The sequence below is a fragment of the Balaenoptera musculus genome, chromosome 17 (genome assembly GCF_009873245.2).
Source record: "Balaenoptera musculus isolate JJ_BM4_2016_0621 chromosome 17, mBalMus1.pri.v3, whole genome shotgun sequence".
NCBI classification, from domain to species: Eukaryota; Metazoa; Chordata; class Mammalia; order Artiodactyla; family Balaenopteridae; genus Balaenoptera; species Balaenoptera musculus.
This window is the reverse complement of record NC_045801.1, coordinates 76,291,134-76,307,761: the sequence shown is the minus strand read 5'-3', so window position 1 is coordinate 76,307,761 and position 16,628 is coordinate 76,291,134. Positions and strand designations below refer to the sequence as shown.

At 44.3% G+C, this 16,628-nt stretch overlaps 1 protein-coding gene and 1 non-coding gene across 2 annotated transcripts; both read right to left on the bottom strand.

Moving 5' to 3' along the window:
* Positions 1 to 12,508: 12,508 nt before the first annotated feature.
* On the bottom strand, positions 12,509 to 13,691 carry RPS20 (ribosomal protein S20). Its single transcript, XM_036830004.1, has 4 exons — positions 13,531 to 13,691; positions 13,235 to 13,334; positions 12,879 to 12,952; positions 12,509 to 12,727 (listed from the first exon to the last, which is right to left on the bottom strand). Exons 1-4 carry the CDS (start codon positions 13,531 to 13,533, stop codon positions 12,545 to 12,547), a joined length of 360 nt encoding a protein of 119 aa, XP_036685899.1. The 5' UTR covers positions 13,534 to 13,691; the 3' UTR covers positions 12,509 to 12,544.
* LOC118883912 lies at positions 13,019 to 13,085 on the bottom strand. The gene has a single exon (XR_005017140.1). It is a non-coding gene; the product is annotated as a small nucleolar RNA U54 (small nucleolar RNA).
* Positions 13,692 to 16,628: the final 2,937 nt, after the last annotated feature.

The window sequence follows — 16,628 nt, the reverse complement described above, 5'->3', positions numbered from 1 at the left end:
ACAAGGCAGACCAGAGACCTAGATGGGTTCCAGTTCATTCCTACTCAGCCTACTGGTACCTTCCATCTGAGAGCTAGGGTGGTTAAACTCTGGCTTTATTCTTTCCGAAGAGTAGCTTTTCCGGTAAGCACTGTGCCACTGGAAAGAGAGCCTTGAGGAGCTTTCCTGAAAGAAGAGAAGAACAGCTACAGCAGCATCTCTTTAAGTGACTTCAAGAGCCCCTCGTGGTGCCACGGCCCTTGAGGACAGATGGTCTCCTAGCACCTGAGGTACAGAGTGGTCCTCTAGCCTATAAAGCCTAAATAATTGGTATATTCTATTTAATAAAGCAGGGGAAAGTATAGCACATTTTAGAAGAGTTCCACCAAGAATGAATAAAAGAAAAGCTCTGGAAATTAAAGGATTAAACTTTATCAGTAAAATTATTTTTCTGAATGCAACATTCTCTAATTGAGGTATTTCTGAAACAGAAATTATAAAGGATGAAAGGGGACTTCCCTGGTGGTCCAGTGGGTAAGACTCCGTGCTCCCACTGCAGGGGTCCTGGGTTCGATCCCTGGTCGGGGAACTAGATGCTGCATGCATGCCGCAACTAAATGATCCCACATGCTGCAGCGAAGATCCTGTGTGCCGCAACTAAGACCCGGCGCAGTCAAATAAATAAGTAAGTAAATAAGAAATTATAAAAGATGAAATATGTGTGATTCTTCGTGGCAGCTGTATCTGCCCCAGGTAAGCAAGTGCTTGCATCTTGTTTCTGCCAGAAGACACCCGTCTCTCCTCAGATTTGGTTAGTTGGTTGCCTTAAGACTTCAGCTCCCTGATGAATTTGAGAAAAGTCATGGACTTGAGGTTTGTTTAGCTTTTCTTACTGCTCTAGGGTGGGAGTGACTCTCTTTCTAGTTCTGTACCTCCCAAGCAGAAACTGGAAGTCTCTATTAGAAAAGTTGAAACAGAAAAATGACATGATCTGTTTTAAATATTTAAAAAATAATTTTGACACTCATGAAAAAAACAATGAACCTGGGGGTGGGGACGAGAGTGAAAGCAGGGAGACAGAGCAGCGAGGCGGCCACTGCAATAGCCCGCGTAAAAAAGTGACGTCAGACCACGTGGTGCAGCAACACCACCTCTGGATATTTATCCCAAAGAACTGAAAGTAGGGTCTTGAAGAGATATTTGCACACCCATGTTCATAGCAGCATATTCACAATAGCTAAGAGGTGGAAACAACCTAAATGCTCATTAATCGATGAACAGATAAAGATGTGGTATAGGTGCAATGGAATATTATTCAACCTTAAATAGGAAGAACATCCTGTCACATGCTACAACAGGGATGAGCCTGGAGGGTGCTAAATGAAATAATCCAGTCACAAAAGGACAAACACTGTTTGATTTCCCTTACGTGAGGCAACTAACATAGTCAGGCCCTGAGAAACAGAGTGGTGGCCTCGGGATGGAGGGAGGGTGGGGAAAGGAAGCTGTTGTCTAATGGGCATCGTGTTTCAGTTCTGCGGGATGAAGTTCTGGAGATCTCCCTCATTGCAATGTGAATATATTTAACGCCCTGAACCATACACTTAAAAAACAGTTAAGATGCTGAATTTTATGTTACAGGTGTAAAAAACAACAAAAAAGAAGTGATGGTGACATGGGCTAGTAGTTACAGGGGTCCCAGGAGGACTTCCCGTGGGAACACGGTTTGCCACCTGTGATGGCTAATTTTATGTCAACTTGACTAGGCCATGAGGTGCCCAGGTACTTGGCCAAACATTATTCCGGGGGTTCTGTGAAGCTGTGTTTGGATGAGATTAACAGTTAAATCTGTAGACAGTGAAGCAGAGTGCACTCCCTAACGCGAGTGGGCTTCATCCAGTCAACTGAAGGCCTGCCTAGAACAGTCTGACCCTCCTGGGAGCAGGAGGGGACTCTTCCTGCCTGACCGCCTTCGAGCTGGGACATGGATTCTTCCTGCCTTCAGACGTGAACACAAACATTGGCTCTTCCTGGGTCTCCAGCCTGTTGGTCTTCAGACTACAACTTCACCATTGATTTCCCCTGGCTCTCAGGCCTTTGGGCTCAGACTGCAACTACACCACCAGCCCTCCCGGTCTCCTGCTCCCTGACTCACCCTGCAGATCTTGGGACTTGAGACAACTTATAATACATTTCATACATTTCAATAAATTTAATATATTTCAATAAATTTCATTATGTGTGTGTATATATATATATATATATATATATATATATATATATATATATATATATATATATAATTGGTTCTATTTCTCTGGAGAACCCTGACCACATCACTATAGAATATAAACCCAAATTTCATAATAACTTGTAACTACTTTAAATGTTTTATACAATAATTTACCGATTTCATTTTTCAGTTTGGGCAAAAGATTGAGTATCATTTTGGGGTACACACATAAAATGCTTAAGACCAAGTGAATAATCATAGTCAAATATGACCACTTTTTAACCCTTCAAAATACTCCCCTGAGATTCATGACATAAACGGAAAGGTATTTGTTTAAAATTTGTGATTCTGCTTGGAATGACTTCATCAACCGGGTTCGAAGTTTTGTCTGCTACAATTCACGTTTAGACAAATACTGAAACCTGTTTCTCTAGACTGTCGAAGGCTCTTCTTTCTCTTTTCGTTCCCCTTTGTCCCTCCGTCCCCGGGCAGCTCAGCCATGGGTGACCCTCCACCCAGGGAGCGGGTGAGGTGGCGGGGGCAGCAGCGCAGCCGAGCCCAGGGCATCGCGGCCGAGCCCAGGGCATCGCGGCCGAGCGGGACGGTCTCCGTGGGGGAGGGGGGCAGACTTGCAGGAGCCAGTCCCGAGTGGTGCTGCAGCCTGCGCAGGGTCAGGAAGGCATCCGAACTACAACGCCTGTAGCCTTCAGGAGTGCCAAGGTCATGAAGGTCCAAGGGAGACGGAGGAACAGGTCTGGCCTAAATGATACTGAAGAGGCCTTTAACTCAGTGTGATGCCCGATTCTGGTCTGGGTACTGTGCTCTAAAGAGCAAAATTAGGCCAACTGGCACAACCTGAACGAGACGTGAGGATGAGATCAAGGCAGGCGTCCTCATTTTGGTGGCTGTATTACGGTTGTGTGTGAGGGGGGGAAATACACACCGAAGTATTTGGATGATGATGTTATCTTGATAATTGTTACCCAAATGGTTGACGAAATGTTCTTTGTACTGTTCTTGCAGCTTTTATGCAAGTTTGAGATTGTTTCAAAGGAAAAATAAAAAGCATCTTTAAGGAACATGCGTCTGTCAACATCATTTTCTGACATCATGGCAACAACTGGCTGAATTGGGATGTGAGGCTTCCTATTTTTAGTGTAACTGGTTTATTTCTCCTTCCTGTTTTAAAAGACAATTTACTTCTTGCTCTCGTGGGTTTTCCCTCATTTTCTTTAAAGCCAAGTTTTATGGGATTTGTCCTTGAAAAAGATTCCTGCTCAGTGTTGATGCTTTTAGAAATGAAGACACTTGAGAATGTACAATATGCTCAATCATAAGTGAACAAATAATATGATTAAAAACACCTTACAAGTGCTCACAGGACAACAATGTCCATAGTTCTTTTTTTCGTTTGTTTAATACAGTTCTGTTAGAACTTTTGCTGAATATTTTATTATGGTCTTTTTGTTGGGCTTTAAATAGGTAGTGTTCTTGCTTTCCTCCAGCTTTGACTGAAGTACTGTGAGAATGCAATGATTACCAAAAATAGAAGCAAACAGATGTTTGGAATCTTGTCACTGAGCTTTGCTGTGTCTCTTCCCTCTCTTCGCTGGCTGTACGATAAATTCATTTTAATTGCTACTATGATGCCTGTGTGGCCTGTCAGGGACACACTTAGTCCTTTAAACTTATTCATTTACTTTTTATTAACCGCCTACTTAACTGCAAAAGCAGTCACCACTGAACCCAGTTGATTTTTAATCAGGAAAAAAAAATTTTCTTAAACCTCCTTGTATTCAGGGAACTGTTCCAGATGTGGAGACAAGAAATTAAAGGGGCCATATTTTCAGATCCATTTCATCTCTTGAAATTCAAAGCTATTCATTTTCAAACACTTAAATAGCTCTTACTCTGCGCCAACCACTGTCCTACATACATTAAAAATATTAACTCATGTCATTTCCAAACAATTCCACGAGGCATTTTCTACTACTGTTCTTATTTTATTGAGAAAAGTTACGATACAAAAGTATAACTGACAGCCTCAGCGAGAAAAGAGCAGAGTCCATTTTTGAGGACAGACGGCCTGGCTTAGGAGCCTCTGCCCCACACCACGCTACGCCACCTCTCTTCCTAACGAGACGCGTCCTGGATGAGGAAGAATCTGTAAGTCGAATGATGCCTGGGAAGAGATGAAGTATCTCAGGTGTGACCAACTGCTGCTCTTCACGTAGTGGGGTCTGCTGTGAGGTCCCCAATATAGCAGTTGACTCCCTACAGTTGTGCCCTACTGGGAATTCCAGTCCACGGAAATCCTTCTAATGGTGAAGGAAGGCGTATCAGAGAACCAGGTCCATCTACACAAGAGGGAAAATCCAGACCGGTACCAGAAAGAAAAGCTTAATTATAATTCCTAATTATGAATAAAAGAAAACAAAGATCCCCAGAGTTTCAAAAGGAAAAGCCAAAGTAAATGGACAACTGCCCCCAAGACATAAGATGACCCTAAGACAAGCGCAGGCTGTCTCTGCTCTGCAAGGTTCTGGTAAGCGCGAGCTTCAGTTATCACGGCTGAGGCAGACACCACTGGCCCCCACCAACACAGTTCCTGTATCGGCTACCACAGTGTATCATCTGTGAACAACTGCACAGAGGATAAACCCTGCGGCTAGCTCTTCAGTCCACAGTTCACCGAGTAAATAACACACACATAGCAATGTCATTTCTTTCAAAGTCTAGTGATTGGTCACCATGCATCTGTTATTCAATCTTCAGAGGCAGCAAAGACAACAAAGCATGTAGTTATGTTGCTGCCATGTCTCCCAGCAATAAACCCACGTGACATTTTACAAAAATGGAGAGCTAGAACAGGAAATTGGCCAACAAAGACAAAAACACAGCAAAGAAACAAAGCGTGAGAACGATGGAAGTGAAGTCTGAATCAAATGTAAACGGGGTTATGGAACACACAGTGGACCATGGGCGTGTTGACAGTGCAACACTGAGAGGCTCACACATGCAGCCAAAGGGACTTAGTGAAGACAGACTTACTGAGATGAATAAGGAAAGCTGTTGTGATGAGAAGGATGATGATGTCCCAGAGGAGGGATACCATTAAAAAGCTACACATTAAAAAGAATCTAGAAATATTTCATGACCAGAGTTAGAAATATGACAACTCACCAAGGCACAGAAAAAAATGCTTGTAAGTTATGTGATGAGAAGGCAAGCACTGTTCAAACTACTACTGATGAAGTTTGGGGTTTTGTTTTTTGCTTTTTTTTTTAACAAAGACAGAATACTTTCATCCTCAATATTACTAATGTTTCAGATGATAGTATATTAAATATCAGTTCTACTATTTTACATTTCCCTTTACAGTTATAACTGAAAGCAAAAGACTTAATATTTTGTAAAATTTTTTAGGCACAGAACAATCATAATTTTTTCCTATTGATTATTAGGACCATTTCGCATGTTTTCAGCTTGCGTGTTTATTTTCTCTGGTCCCATGCAAAGTGAGGCCTGTGTGTATTTAAATGATTTCTTAGATGGAAGGGGAACCACTCGATTGAAAGAAATTTGAGAAACACATCAACCAGTTAGATCCCTATTCAAATAAATACGCAGTAAAAACACTCAAGGAAATTTGACTACTACTGGATATTTAAGGATATTAAGAGATTATTGCTATTTTTAGTGGTAACAATGATATTTGATTATATTTCAGCAAGAGTCCTTAGAGTGACGTCAGAGAGACAGAGCAATAGGAAGCCCCAGACCCTCATTCCCACGCAGAGACACCAACCTAGCAGGGATATACAGACCACAGTGTAAGAACTTGTGAGAACTCCAGGAACCAGGTAAGAGGCTGCAGCACCACGTGATCACAAAGCCAAGAAGAGCCACATCACAGGATGTAAGAATGTTCCTCGCATTTTGCCTGCCCTAGTCCTTCCGACTCCCCCAGTGAGGACAGATAGACCAGAAGAAAACTCCCAGCTTCTCTCCTGGGAGGGAAAAAAGAGAGTGAAACATGAGTCCAAAGTTCTGGCTTTTTTAGGGGCTGCCTAAGGGACTAGTTTCTGTCTCTCTGACTCAGGTCACTGATGGGAAGGAAGTGGATTTTGGATGCTAGGTTGGCGGCCCTTGAGAACAAAGTCCTGTTCTGTCCAAGTTATACCATGGGGAATGCAGTACCACAGACAGACACCAGAGGGAGTAAGAGATTGCAGGCTCCTGAGAAGAAAACAGTGGCAAGTCTCTCTAACTAGGAAATCATACGCACAAGCCCAGAAAAGGTTTGAGAGGTCCCCCAAATCTCTAGCTGAGATGACTTCCCCCATGCGAGGCCAGTCCATAGAGACTGGGAGAGGTGGCTGATTTTTTCCAAATACCCAAATCCCAATAAAAGATCACATGGCATACAAAGAAAAGGGAAACACAGCCCAACCAACTGATCAAAATAAATCTCCAGAAGCCAACCCTAGAGAGATCTATGAATTACCAAATAATTCAAAATAATAAAAGGTGGCCGATGAGCTAAAAGAGAGCACAGACAGACAACTAAAGAAAATCAGGAAAATGATGCATGAACAAAGTGAGAAATATCAACAAAGGGAGAGAAACTATAAAATGAACCAAACAGAAATTCTGGAGCTGAAGAATACACAAACTGAACTGACAATTTCAATACAGGTATTAGTGGCAGTCTTGACTGCTTGATTAAGCAGAAGAAAGAATCAACAAACTTGGAAGACAGGTCAGTTGAAATTACTGAGTCAGAGGAGCAAAAAGAATAAAGAATGAAAAAGTGACAAGAGCCTGGGAACTCTGGGACACCATCAAGCAGATCAATGCAATAATTATAGGAGTTCCAGAAGGAGAACAGAGAGAGAAAGGGGCAGAGAGCTTACCTGAAGAAATAACAGCCAAAACATTTCTAAATTTGAGGAAAGAAATGGACACACAAAATTACTGCAGTGGAATGAAACTAGAAATCTATAGCAAAAGAAAAAATTTTGGACAGGAAAAATTTGGTAGGCTCAAAGATATAATACTCAAGGTATAAACTGGAAATGCAATTAAAAACCAGCTTCTTTGTTATTATATTTCAATATTGAATACTCTGCCATGTTTAAAAAGTTAAACAAAAAAAAACAATGTGCTATCACCTCACACCCATTAGGGTGGTTACTAACAAAAAAACCAGAAAATAAGTGTTGATGACGATGTGGAGATATTGGAACCCTTCGTGGGAATGTAAAATGGTACAGCCACTATGGAAAACATTAAGGTTTCTCAAAAAATAAAAAAATATAGTTATACCCTATGATCCAGCAATCCCACTCCTGGGTATATATCTAAAAGACCTGAAAGGATCTTGAAGAGATATTAGTACTCCTGTGTTCACTGCAGCATTATTCACAATAGTTAAGAGGTGGAAGCCAAATGTCCATCAAGGGATAAATGGATAAAGAAATGTGGTATATATATGTATATATATAAGCACAATGGAATTATTAGCCTTAAAAAAAGAAGAAAATCTCATGGCACAGGGATGAACCTAAAGGACATTATGCAGGATTCCACTTACATGAAGTATCTAAAGTAGGAAACTCAGAAACAAAAATTAGAATGGTGGTTGTCAGGGCTAGGGGGAGGGGAAAATGGGGAGTTGTTTAATGGGTGTAAAATTCCAGTTTTGCAAGATGGAAAACTTCTGGAGAGCTTTTGCACAGCAATGTGAATATACTCAACATTACTGAACCGTTAAAAAAAAAGTCCTTATCTTTTTGAAGTGAATACACTGAAAAATGTGCATCAAAAATGTCTGGTTCCTTGTCAACTGCATTATTATGAACTTTCATCCAATCTTTAACCGTGGTCATTTTTAAGTCTTTAGTCATTTACAGACAGTTCTGGGTGTACTCTGATGCTTTTGCAAATATGTTCCTATAAAAGGGTTTCATCTTCAAGGAATTCATGGAAAAGACTGGTAAGTACAGGTTTCTGGTAATTGACTATACTGCTGAAGTGAATGAATAAGCATTTTCAGAACTCTAATGGAAAACTGATGAACTCATAAAAGTGCTAACAAAAGATCAAGATGAAAAAAAAATTAATTACATGGGACTGAGTGAACTGATGAGGATGATTATAATTTTTGTGACTTTCTGTTTGAATAAAAAAAATATGTCTGGGACTAAGTTCAAAATAATTTGAGGGTTGACTGGGGGAGAGGATGGAGTTATACATGAAATAAGACTGGCATCAGTTGACAATCCTTAAAGCTGAGTGGGTTCATTATACCATTCCCTCTACTGCGTATGTTTGAAATTTTCCAGAACAAGGGAATTTTTTTTAAAAAATTGACAACATGAAAAAATAAATCAATAAAAGTGCTAGATGAGAAAGTCAAAGAAATATCCCACATAATAAAAGACTAAAAGAGCATATGAAAGAAAGCAACACACAGGACCTCCAGAAGGTTATCCAATCAATAGGAGCCTCAGAAAGAGAAAATAAACAAATGGAGGGCAAAGCTAAAATAATGAGATTTTTTTTGTCCAGCAGATGGACGTTACTGCATTTCCACTACTGGTAGGAATATAAATGGGCACAGTCATTTGAGGGCATCCACTTGATAGTATCTTAAAGTTTCTTTTATCTACCCTAGAAAAACATTCATATACACACCCATAGTAAATGTTCTTTAATACGTGACTTTCTAATTCCTTTATATCAGCCACTACATATACATATCTACAATTCAACTTCCAGGAACGTATCTTATATAGTTGTACAAGTGAACAAAGAAAATATTAAAAGCATATTTACTGAAGTGGTGCTTTTAATAGCAAAAATGTGGGAAGTGCCTATTAAGTCCATCAAGAAGAGTCCAGTTAAATAAATTAAGGTGCACTCATACAATGCAGTACTCATTGAAAGAAATGAGGTATGTGCAGATAGAGCAACATCTCCCAGATACATAAAGACAAAAATTTACAGAATGTTTGGTGTTGTCTCATTTGTATTTTTAAAAAGGAGATATAGATTTTATATAGCTAAGAGGAGATAGATAAAAATCACATACACTATATTCACATGAAAAATTCTGAATATAATATTAACAATACCTTTTGGGATGGGTTCTATATAAAGAAAGAAAAGCACTTTACAGGACAGAATGTACAGAAGGATCAAGTTCTTTCATTCTGGAAGTTTAATTTGCTAAGAAAGTGAAATATACTGTTCAGAGAATGAAGGAAGTTAAGAACTAACTTAGCTCCTCTTACTTTCAAATGGTTGAAATTTTCGCTCTGCTGGGTTCTCCAATAGAGTTAGACCAGCTTAGTCACTTTTTTGGTGAAGAAGGATGCAGTTAGAAAGGCCAGGCCCCTGGGGATTCAAGTACACTTCTCAAAACGCCCTTGTAAGTAATCTGACCAATACCACTGGTCAGCAGTGTACCACATACCCTGTGGGAATCAAGGTCCCCGTGGGAGAAATCTATGCACTTAGCAAACCAGTCTTGGTTTTGTTGGAAAATGTCTCCCAGAGAGACAAAGGAACACCCAACACGCCCTTGAGATAGATACAAGTACCTTCATTTTGCACATGAGAACTGAGGCTCCAAGAGGTATCTTATCAAGCCCACATATCCAGGCAATCACGTTTGGAACAGATTTGACAGCATGGCCAAGAATTCTACACTCCTGCCCATTCACTTGACACCCCAGATCCTGAACACATACTTAGGGATGTCAGGTGAAAAAATCTCATCTAGCAACGCACAGCCTCACGTTCCTGTCGCGTTACGTGTAGCCACCGTGTCTCGAAGAGAAGTACTCTGCGACCCTAAAGGGAACGAGGTAAGGACCGCCGAGGCCTCCCATTTCCAACCTCCCTCTCCCTCCCTAACCCATACAAGCTGGCCTACGACACAGAATCACTGGCATCACCACCGCTATGCAAACTACCTTTACTTTGGTTTGTTACTGGTAACACTTGAAGGCCCTGTAGGGGTTTTATTTCCAAGCAGGCATTTTGAATGTTTAAGGGATTGAAGATAATGGCAGCTCCCCAAATCTTAAGTGCCATATTTTAGCTGTATTACAGGCCCTAAGCACTGCTTACAGCTTAAATACAACTCCAACTATTTGAGTGTGATAAATTACAATTTGTGAAGCATCAGTCACTTGCACATGCCATCAGCTAAACTTCAGAACTGTATGAAAGCCATTAGGCTGTTCCTTCAATACCTTCTGACTTACGAAGGCATATTTTGCACAATAATCTACTCTTTAGCCATTAAGTGGCTTACTTTTCACAGAACTGAGATCTTTTTACAACCAGTTCTCAGGATATTGATCACATACTCCAGACTTCTGAGTTGCAATACACTTAAGAGTAATGAAACAAGCTTGCTGGAATTTCCATCTGGGGACCACACATTACCAGGTACTTGAATTTTAAAATGGTCTTAACCACTACCATAACAGCTCTCTCTGCACTTCTAGTGCAGAGAATCCTGAAAATTGGGCTAGAGGACAAGTTAGCACTTTCACTGCCAGGCTGATTATTTCCTTCCCAGCTTCTAGCGTTAAACTGAGAACACCAGCTTCTCTAGGAAAGGCCAATGGACCACCGCTGGCCTCAGGCACCAAACCAGACTCCTCCTGTCTAACTCCTATTGAAGTCTTTACAGCCCAATGCCTATAGAACAGTTACAATGAAACCTTCAATTCTTCCTGTTTCCCCAAGCTAATTAGTTTAATGAAGGTTGATGATCTATCTGGCTTAAGGCTGTTACAAATGGTTACCCTTAGCATAGCTCCTTCCAGGTTCTGGGCCACTGAAATCCCTTTCCAAAATCCCGTGTTTTGTGGAGACCTGCTAAGAGAAAAAATGCGGAATCAAAAGGAGCTGGATGTTGGAAGGAACACAGGGGCGGGTTAAGGGATGACAGCCGCCATGTCTGAACGGCTGCGCGGCACGTGGTGGCCGCGCTGGGAGGGAGCACAGAGCGGGAGGGTCTGTGGGCGCTGAGGCGCTGGCGCCTGGCACACAGCCGGGCGTACACAGAAGTCTGCACACAACCGCACCACAGACAGTCACTGCAGCCCGCGGACGGGGCGGTGCAAAGAGGACTAGGCCGCAGCCCAGGGGACAGGAGGGCATCTCATCACTGTGATCCTACTACGAGCAGCAAACGCGAGGACGTTTTCTGAGGAGAATTTTATCAATTGCAAAATGCTTATATACTTGTCAGAGATACTTCTTCAAATTTTCTCTAACCGAAATACACGTATTTAGCAAATCCATCGGACTATAAACTAATAGCAAAAATTTAATACCTTTAATGGGACATCTAGATGGATTCTCAACCCATATGGGCCCACTGACATCTCAGCTGTGCTATTAAGCCACGGACACCGGGCAAGTTAAACCTCAAATCCAGTTCCTATGTCTACACGACGGGAATACTCGAGACGACGAAACGCGTAAGCAGAGCCCCGTAGTTAAGCGGTGTCATCCTCTACTGCGCCAACGGGGGCCTGAATAAACGGAACGTCACCTATGCGATGCGCTTTTCGGACCTAAGGCTGACGTAAATTTATGAAGCTAACGTCTACGTACAAACTACATGTTAATGTAGCTTCCTATTGAACGACCCACACACGTTCAGTGAAAGATAATTGCAAGGAGCTTATGTAAAGCTCGTCTACAGACGTAACCTAACGTTAATCTAAGCACTGCGCTGTTTCTCTCCTAATCTAAAATACCAAGGCACCAGCCATCTATAAAATTTATTAACAAAGTTTCAAAAACACTTCGAAACCCGCCCAGTTTACAAGGAGCCCTGAGCACCTGGCAGAGGCGGGGCTGGAAACCTAAGGTGCCACCTGCCCTCTAGCGCGCACGCTCTTCACCACGGCTGTCCGGCGAGGATCGCCCCAGGAACTTTGGACGGTACCCCGTACCTATTAGGCCAGGTCTTCCGGAGTAGCACGCGGGCCCGTGTTCCCGGGAAGGGCTCCCACAGGCGGCCACACTGCACGTGCTCACCACCGCCGCAAGCGAGGCCGCACACGTTCTGTAGCTAATGCAGGGCAGCGTTCAAACAACGTCACGTGCAAACGCACTCAGCGGGCCCTGCAAGACGCCACGAGGAAGAGCAGAACCCGGGCTACCCACCTACTTCTAGTCACCCTGCTTACACGGCGGAACGAATTCCGGGGCACGACGCCCTCCCTAAGGCCCGTCAGGGTCCGGAATAAGAGCCCACGAAGCTTAACGGCCGATTATCAATTTATTAGAGCCGCTGGCTCAAGCATCTGCGATGGTGACTTCCACCTCGACTCCCGGCTCAATGCTGATGGAAGTGATCTGCTTGACGATCTCGGAAGGGCTGTGCAAGTCGATGAGGCGCTTGTGGATCCTCATCTGGAAACGGTCCCAAGTCTTAGAACCTTCCCCGCAGGGCGTTTTCCTCGTCGTTATTCTCAGGGTCTGCAGCGGAAGACAGAGGACACCAGACACCCAGGCTGCGGGAGCGCCGCGCTCCCCAACCTCCCGGCGGGGCGCCCCGAGCAGCAGGGCTGCGCGCTCGGCCCGAAGCCGCCCGGCGGCCCCCCGCGCCCCGGAGCGCCAAGGCTCTCACCTTGGTGGGCATCCGCACCGGCCCCTTCACCTTGAGATTCTTCTCCTTCGCGCCTCTGATCAGGTCGGCACACACTGCAAGCGGGGAAAAGCGTCTGGGCCCTCGCTCACGACAGGGGCGGCCTCACCGGCCCGCAAGGCCGCCGGCTCAGAATAGCGTACGCGACTATCACCGGACCTCAACCCAGTAAGCGTCTCCTCATCGCCAACGGCGGGGGCAGGGCGCGGGCCGCGCCGAGGGGCCGACCTTGCTCGGCCTCCTCGGGCGACGCGCCTCGCCGCCGCGAGCCTCACAAGCCCAGCTCGCCGCTGCTCCCGCCCCGAGTCCGACCCCCGGCCCCGAGCCACCGCACTGACCCTTCTCCAGCGACTTCACGTTGCGACTGGTGAGAGTGATCCTAATCCGGTGGATCGCCACCTCGGGCTCCACGGGAGTCTTTCCGGTGTCCTTAAAAGCCTGTTGTCCCACAGATGAGAAAAAGCACCTCTAAGACAGTATATCACCTCCCGCGGACGAGCGCGCTCACCAGCCCCCTTCCCCGGACAAGCGAGTCCCGTCTCCTCCCGCCAGCCCGGCACCCCCCACGCCCACCCTCCCCCCCCCCCCCCCCCCCCCCCCCCGCCGAGGCCGGACCGGAACGCCCCCGACTCACCATGGCTGCGGTGCGGCTTCCTGACCGACTTGTTCCTCCGCGAGAGCGAACAGCGGTGAGTCAGGAGCGGGAGCGGGAAGCCCAAGGCTCCGCAGCAACAGCGACCGCGTCTTCCTCCAAGAGGCACGCATGCGGCCTGCCGGGCCCTTATATAGCCGCGCTCACGTCTGCATCCGGGTCCCGCACGCCCCTCCGCGCTGCCCCGGAAGAGGAATCGCCTTGCGGGCTCTAAGGCGGCGGCGCGAGCAGAGGGGCGGCCCGACGCGGCCGCGCGCGCCCCCTGCCGGCCCGGCGGAGTCAGAGCGCCGTCGGGTGGGGCGCCGCCGCGGTCCTCAGGGCACCTGGCGGGGATGATGGGGAGACTGCGACCTGGCCTAAAACTCCACAAACTCCTCCGTCCTGGTTCGCCGACCGCCGGCCTCTGCGGAGTCAGAATGACTCCTGTGCTTGTGGCTTCTACCCTGCAAAGCTTCTTCCCGTACAAACCGAATCACTCGTGCTATAAGCAAACGGGTAACTTTTCTGAGTTAACTCACGTGGATATTAGGGGAAATGACTGATAACCTGGGTCAGTTTTTATTCTTTAAATTAGCAGTCATTTTTCATAGCCTGGAACATTCCTTCGCGGTGTTTCATCTTCTGGCTTCCCAGACCGTCAGAAGCATGTGCGGTCTGTTTCTGAAAAGCACCTGAGCGTGGTTCTTCCCCCTCCCGGGACGCGAGGGCGAACGCGCCGGGCTGCCGCGCTTACGCCGGGGTGTGTCGTGCAACCCAGGCCCCGCCTGGAGACCCCGGCTCTCCGCCTAATTCCAAAGCGTGTTATCTCCTCTCTGTCCGGATAAAGTGATGTTGGATGAGACCCTTGAGGACCTCCCTAATACTCCCTAATACTAGGACAAAGTACAGTGGACAGACCGAGAGCGGGCAGCTGACCTGGGTGGCCAGGAGAGACGAGGAGGACACATATTCTTAAAGATGACGGAGTGGTTACCCGGGACGAAATAGGTGAGTTGGGTTTTGATACGGGGCAGAAGCAAGAGTAAATAACCTCGTATTGTTTTACAGGTGAACCTGAGGGCAGAAGAGTTATTTGCTCAGCCCCACAGATCTGACCCCTCCAATTAGGGGCCTTTCTTGAGCCTTTCACTTCTGTTCCTTGGAGGGGAATTATACTTAAAACGTATATCAGATAATACCATTGACTTATTTGGTGATAATCAGGCACAGCTGATACCTGGCTTTCTTTAGCTCACAAACAATATCTACTGGATTTTGCTTCCATTTAACAAATAACTTAAATGTCAAAATTCGGATATTTTCCAGTTCAGTTATTTTAAAATGTCATGCATTGGCTGTAAATACTTTATTAGTAGAATTTGCAGCAGAAAGTCCAAAAACCCGCATTCTTGTTTTACTAGTTGTAACCTAAATGAGACTTCGAAACTTAGGGCTTTCACGTCTTGGCATGGCTACCAGCCACAAACAGACAAAAATGCAGTTGCCCAAGCTCCCTGGGCGGTGATCAACCACCGCTGCATTAATACCGAGTACGAATCTTCAGAGAAAGCTTACTTGAGTAGCATTCAAGTTTTACAAGTGCTCAAAAGACAGCCAGAAATTCAATGGTGGAGTGTTTGAGAAGTACATTTGTGGGTTTTTTTCAATAACAAATCTGATACATCTATTCTTAGGTTTCCTTGATTATAGAAAAAACTTCAGCATAGTAAAAGGCAAAATATGGCCCAGCATTTATGGGAAAAATGATTGATGTGACTAGTACTAAAGAAACAGCTGGTTGAGATATTAGACAAATGCAATGAAAAGATCACTATTTTGAAGTTTATAAGATTTCGTTTCAAGCATTTTGTCATATTTTCCTCTTGAAAGTTATCAACTGCGGTAGTCCCCAGATTTCAATTAAAAATGTAATATTCTAACGTTAGATGTGAGATATTCACTGGAGAAAAATTAAAAATTAACAATAAGCACAAAAGAAGAAGAAAATACAGAATCCCACATTCAGAGATAGACCACCTGTTTACACTTTTAGATACATGCATATCCCTTTAAAACGTGGGCTTATACTGTATATACAGTTTGGTTAGCTTTATCCACAGAATATTTTGCACAATAAATATGCTTCTGCAACATTCCTTTTAATGACTGTACTGTATGGATGGGTCATTCATGATTTATTGAACTCGTCCTCTGTTTTTAGACACTTAAGGTGTTTTTCCCGCTTCACTCTTACAAACAGTACCATGAGGTACATGCTTCTAGACCGGGATTTCTCAGTCTCAGCACAGTTGACATTTGGGGACACATGAGTCTTTCCTATGCATTGTAGGATGTTTAGCGGTATCCTGGCCTCCGCCCACTAGATGCTTGTACCAGTCCCTCCCCTTCAGTTGTGACAAACATGTCCCTAGACATTGTCAAATATCCCCTGTGGGGCAAGACCACCCCCAGATGAGAACCACTGCTGTAGACACATCTTTCAATTCAGCCTTAATGCCTTAGATCAATGACTAGATATACACTTATTCTTTGGTGGCTTCATCAAAGAATAAGCATATTTTAAATACTTTGGTATTAAGTAAATCGCCCTCTGGGAAGGTTACGCCCCCATAGATACTACTTCCAGCAGTGCAATGAAGATTTCAGTGTGAAACATAACATTAAATTTCTGTCTCATTTTTAAAATATTCTTAAAAATTTTTTTTATTTAAGCATAGTTGATTTACAATGTTGTGTTAGTTTCTGCTGGACAGCAAAGTGATTCAGAATATATGTATTCTTTTTCATATTCTTTTCCACTATGGTTTATCACAGGATATTGACTATAGTTCCCTGTGCTCTACAGTAGGACCTTGTTGTTTATCCATCCTGTATATCATAGTTTGCATCTGCTCACCCCAAACTCCCAATCTTTTTCCTTCCCCAACTCCCCCTTCCCCTTGGGAACCACACGTCTGTTTAAGAATTATTCTTCAGACCATTACAAAGTCTGTGTTTTCAATATCTGTATCCATATCCTTCCTTCACTAATATTTGTAGTTCTTTGAAAAGTATCTTGTAAAGCAGGTATTTGTGTCTTT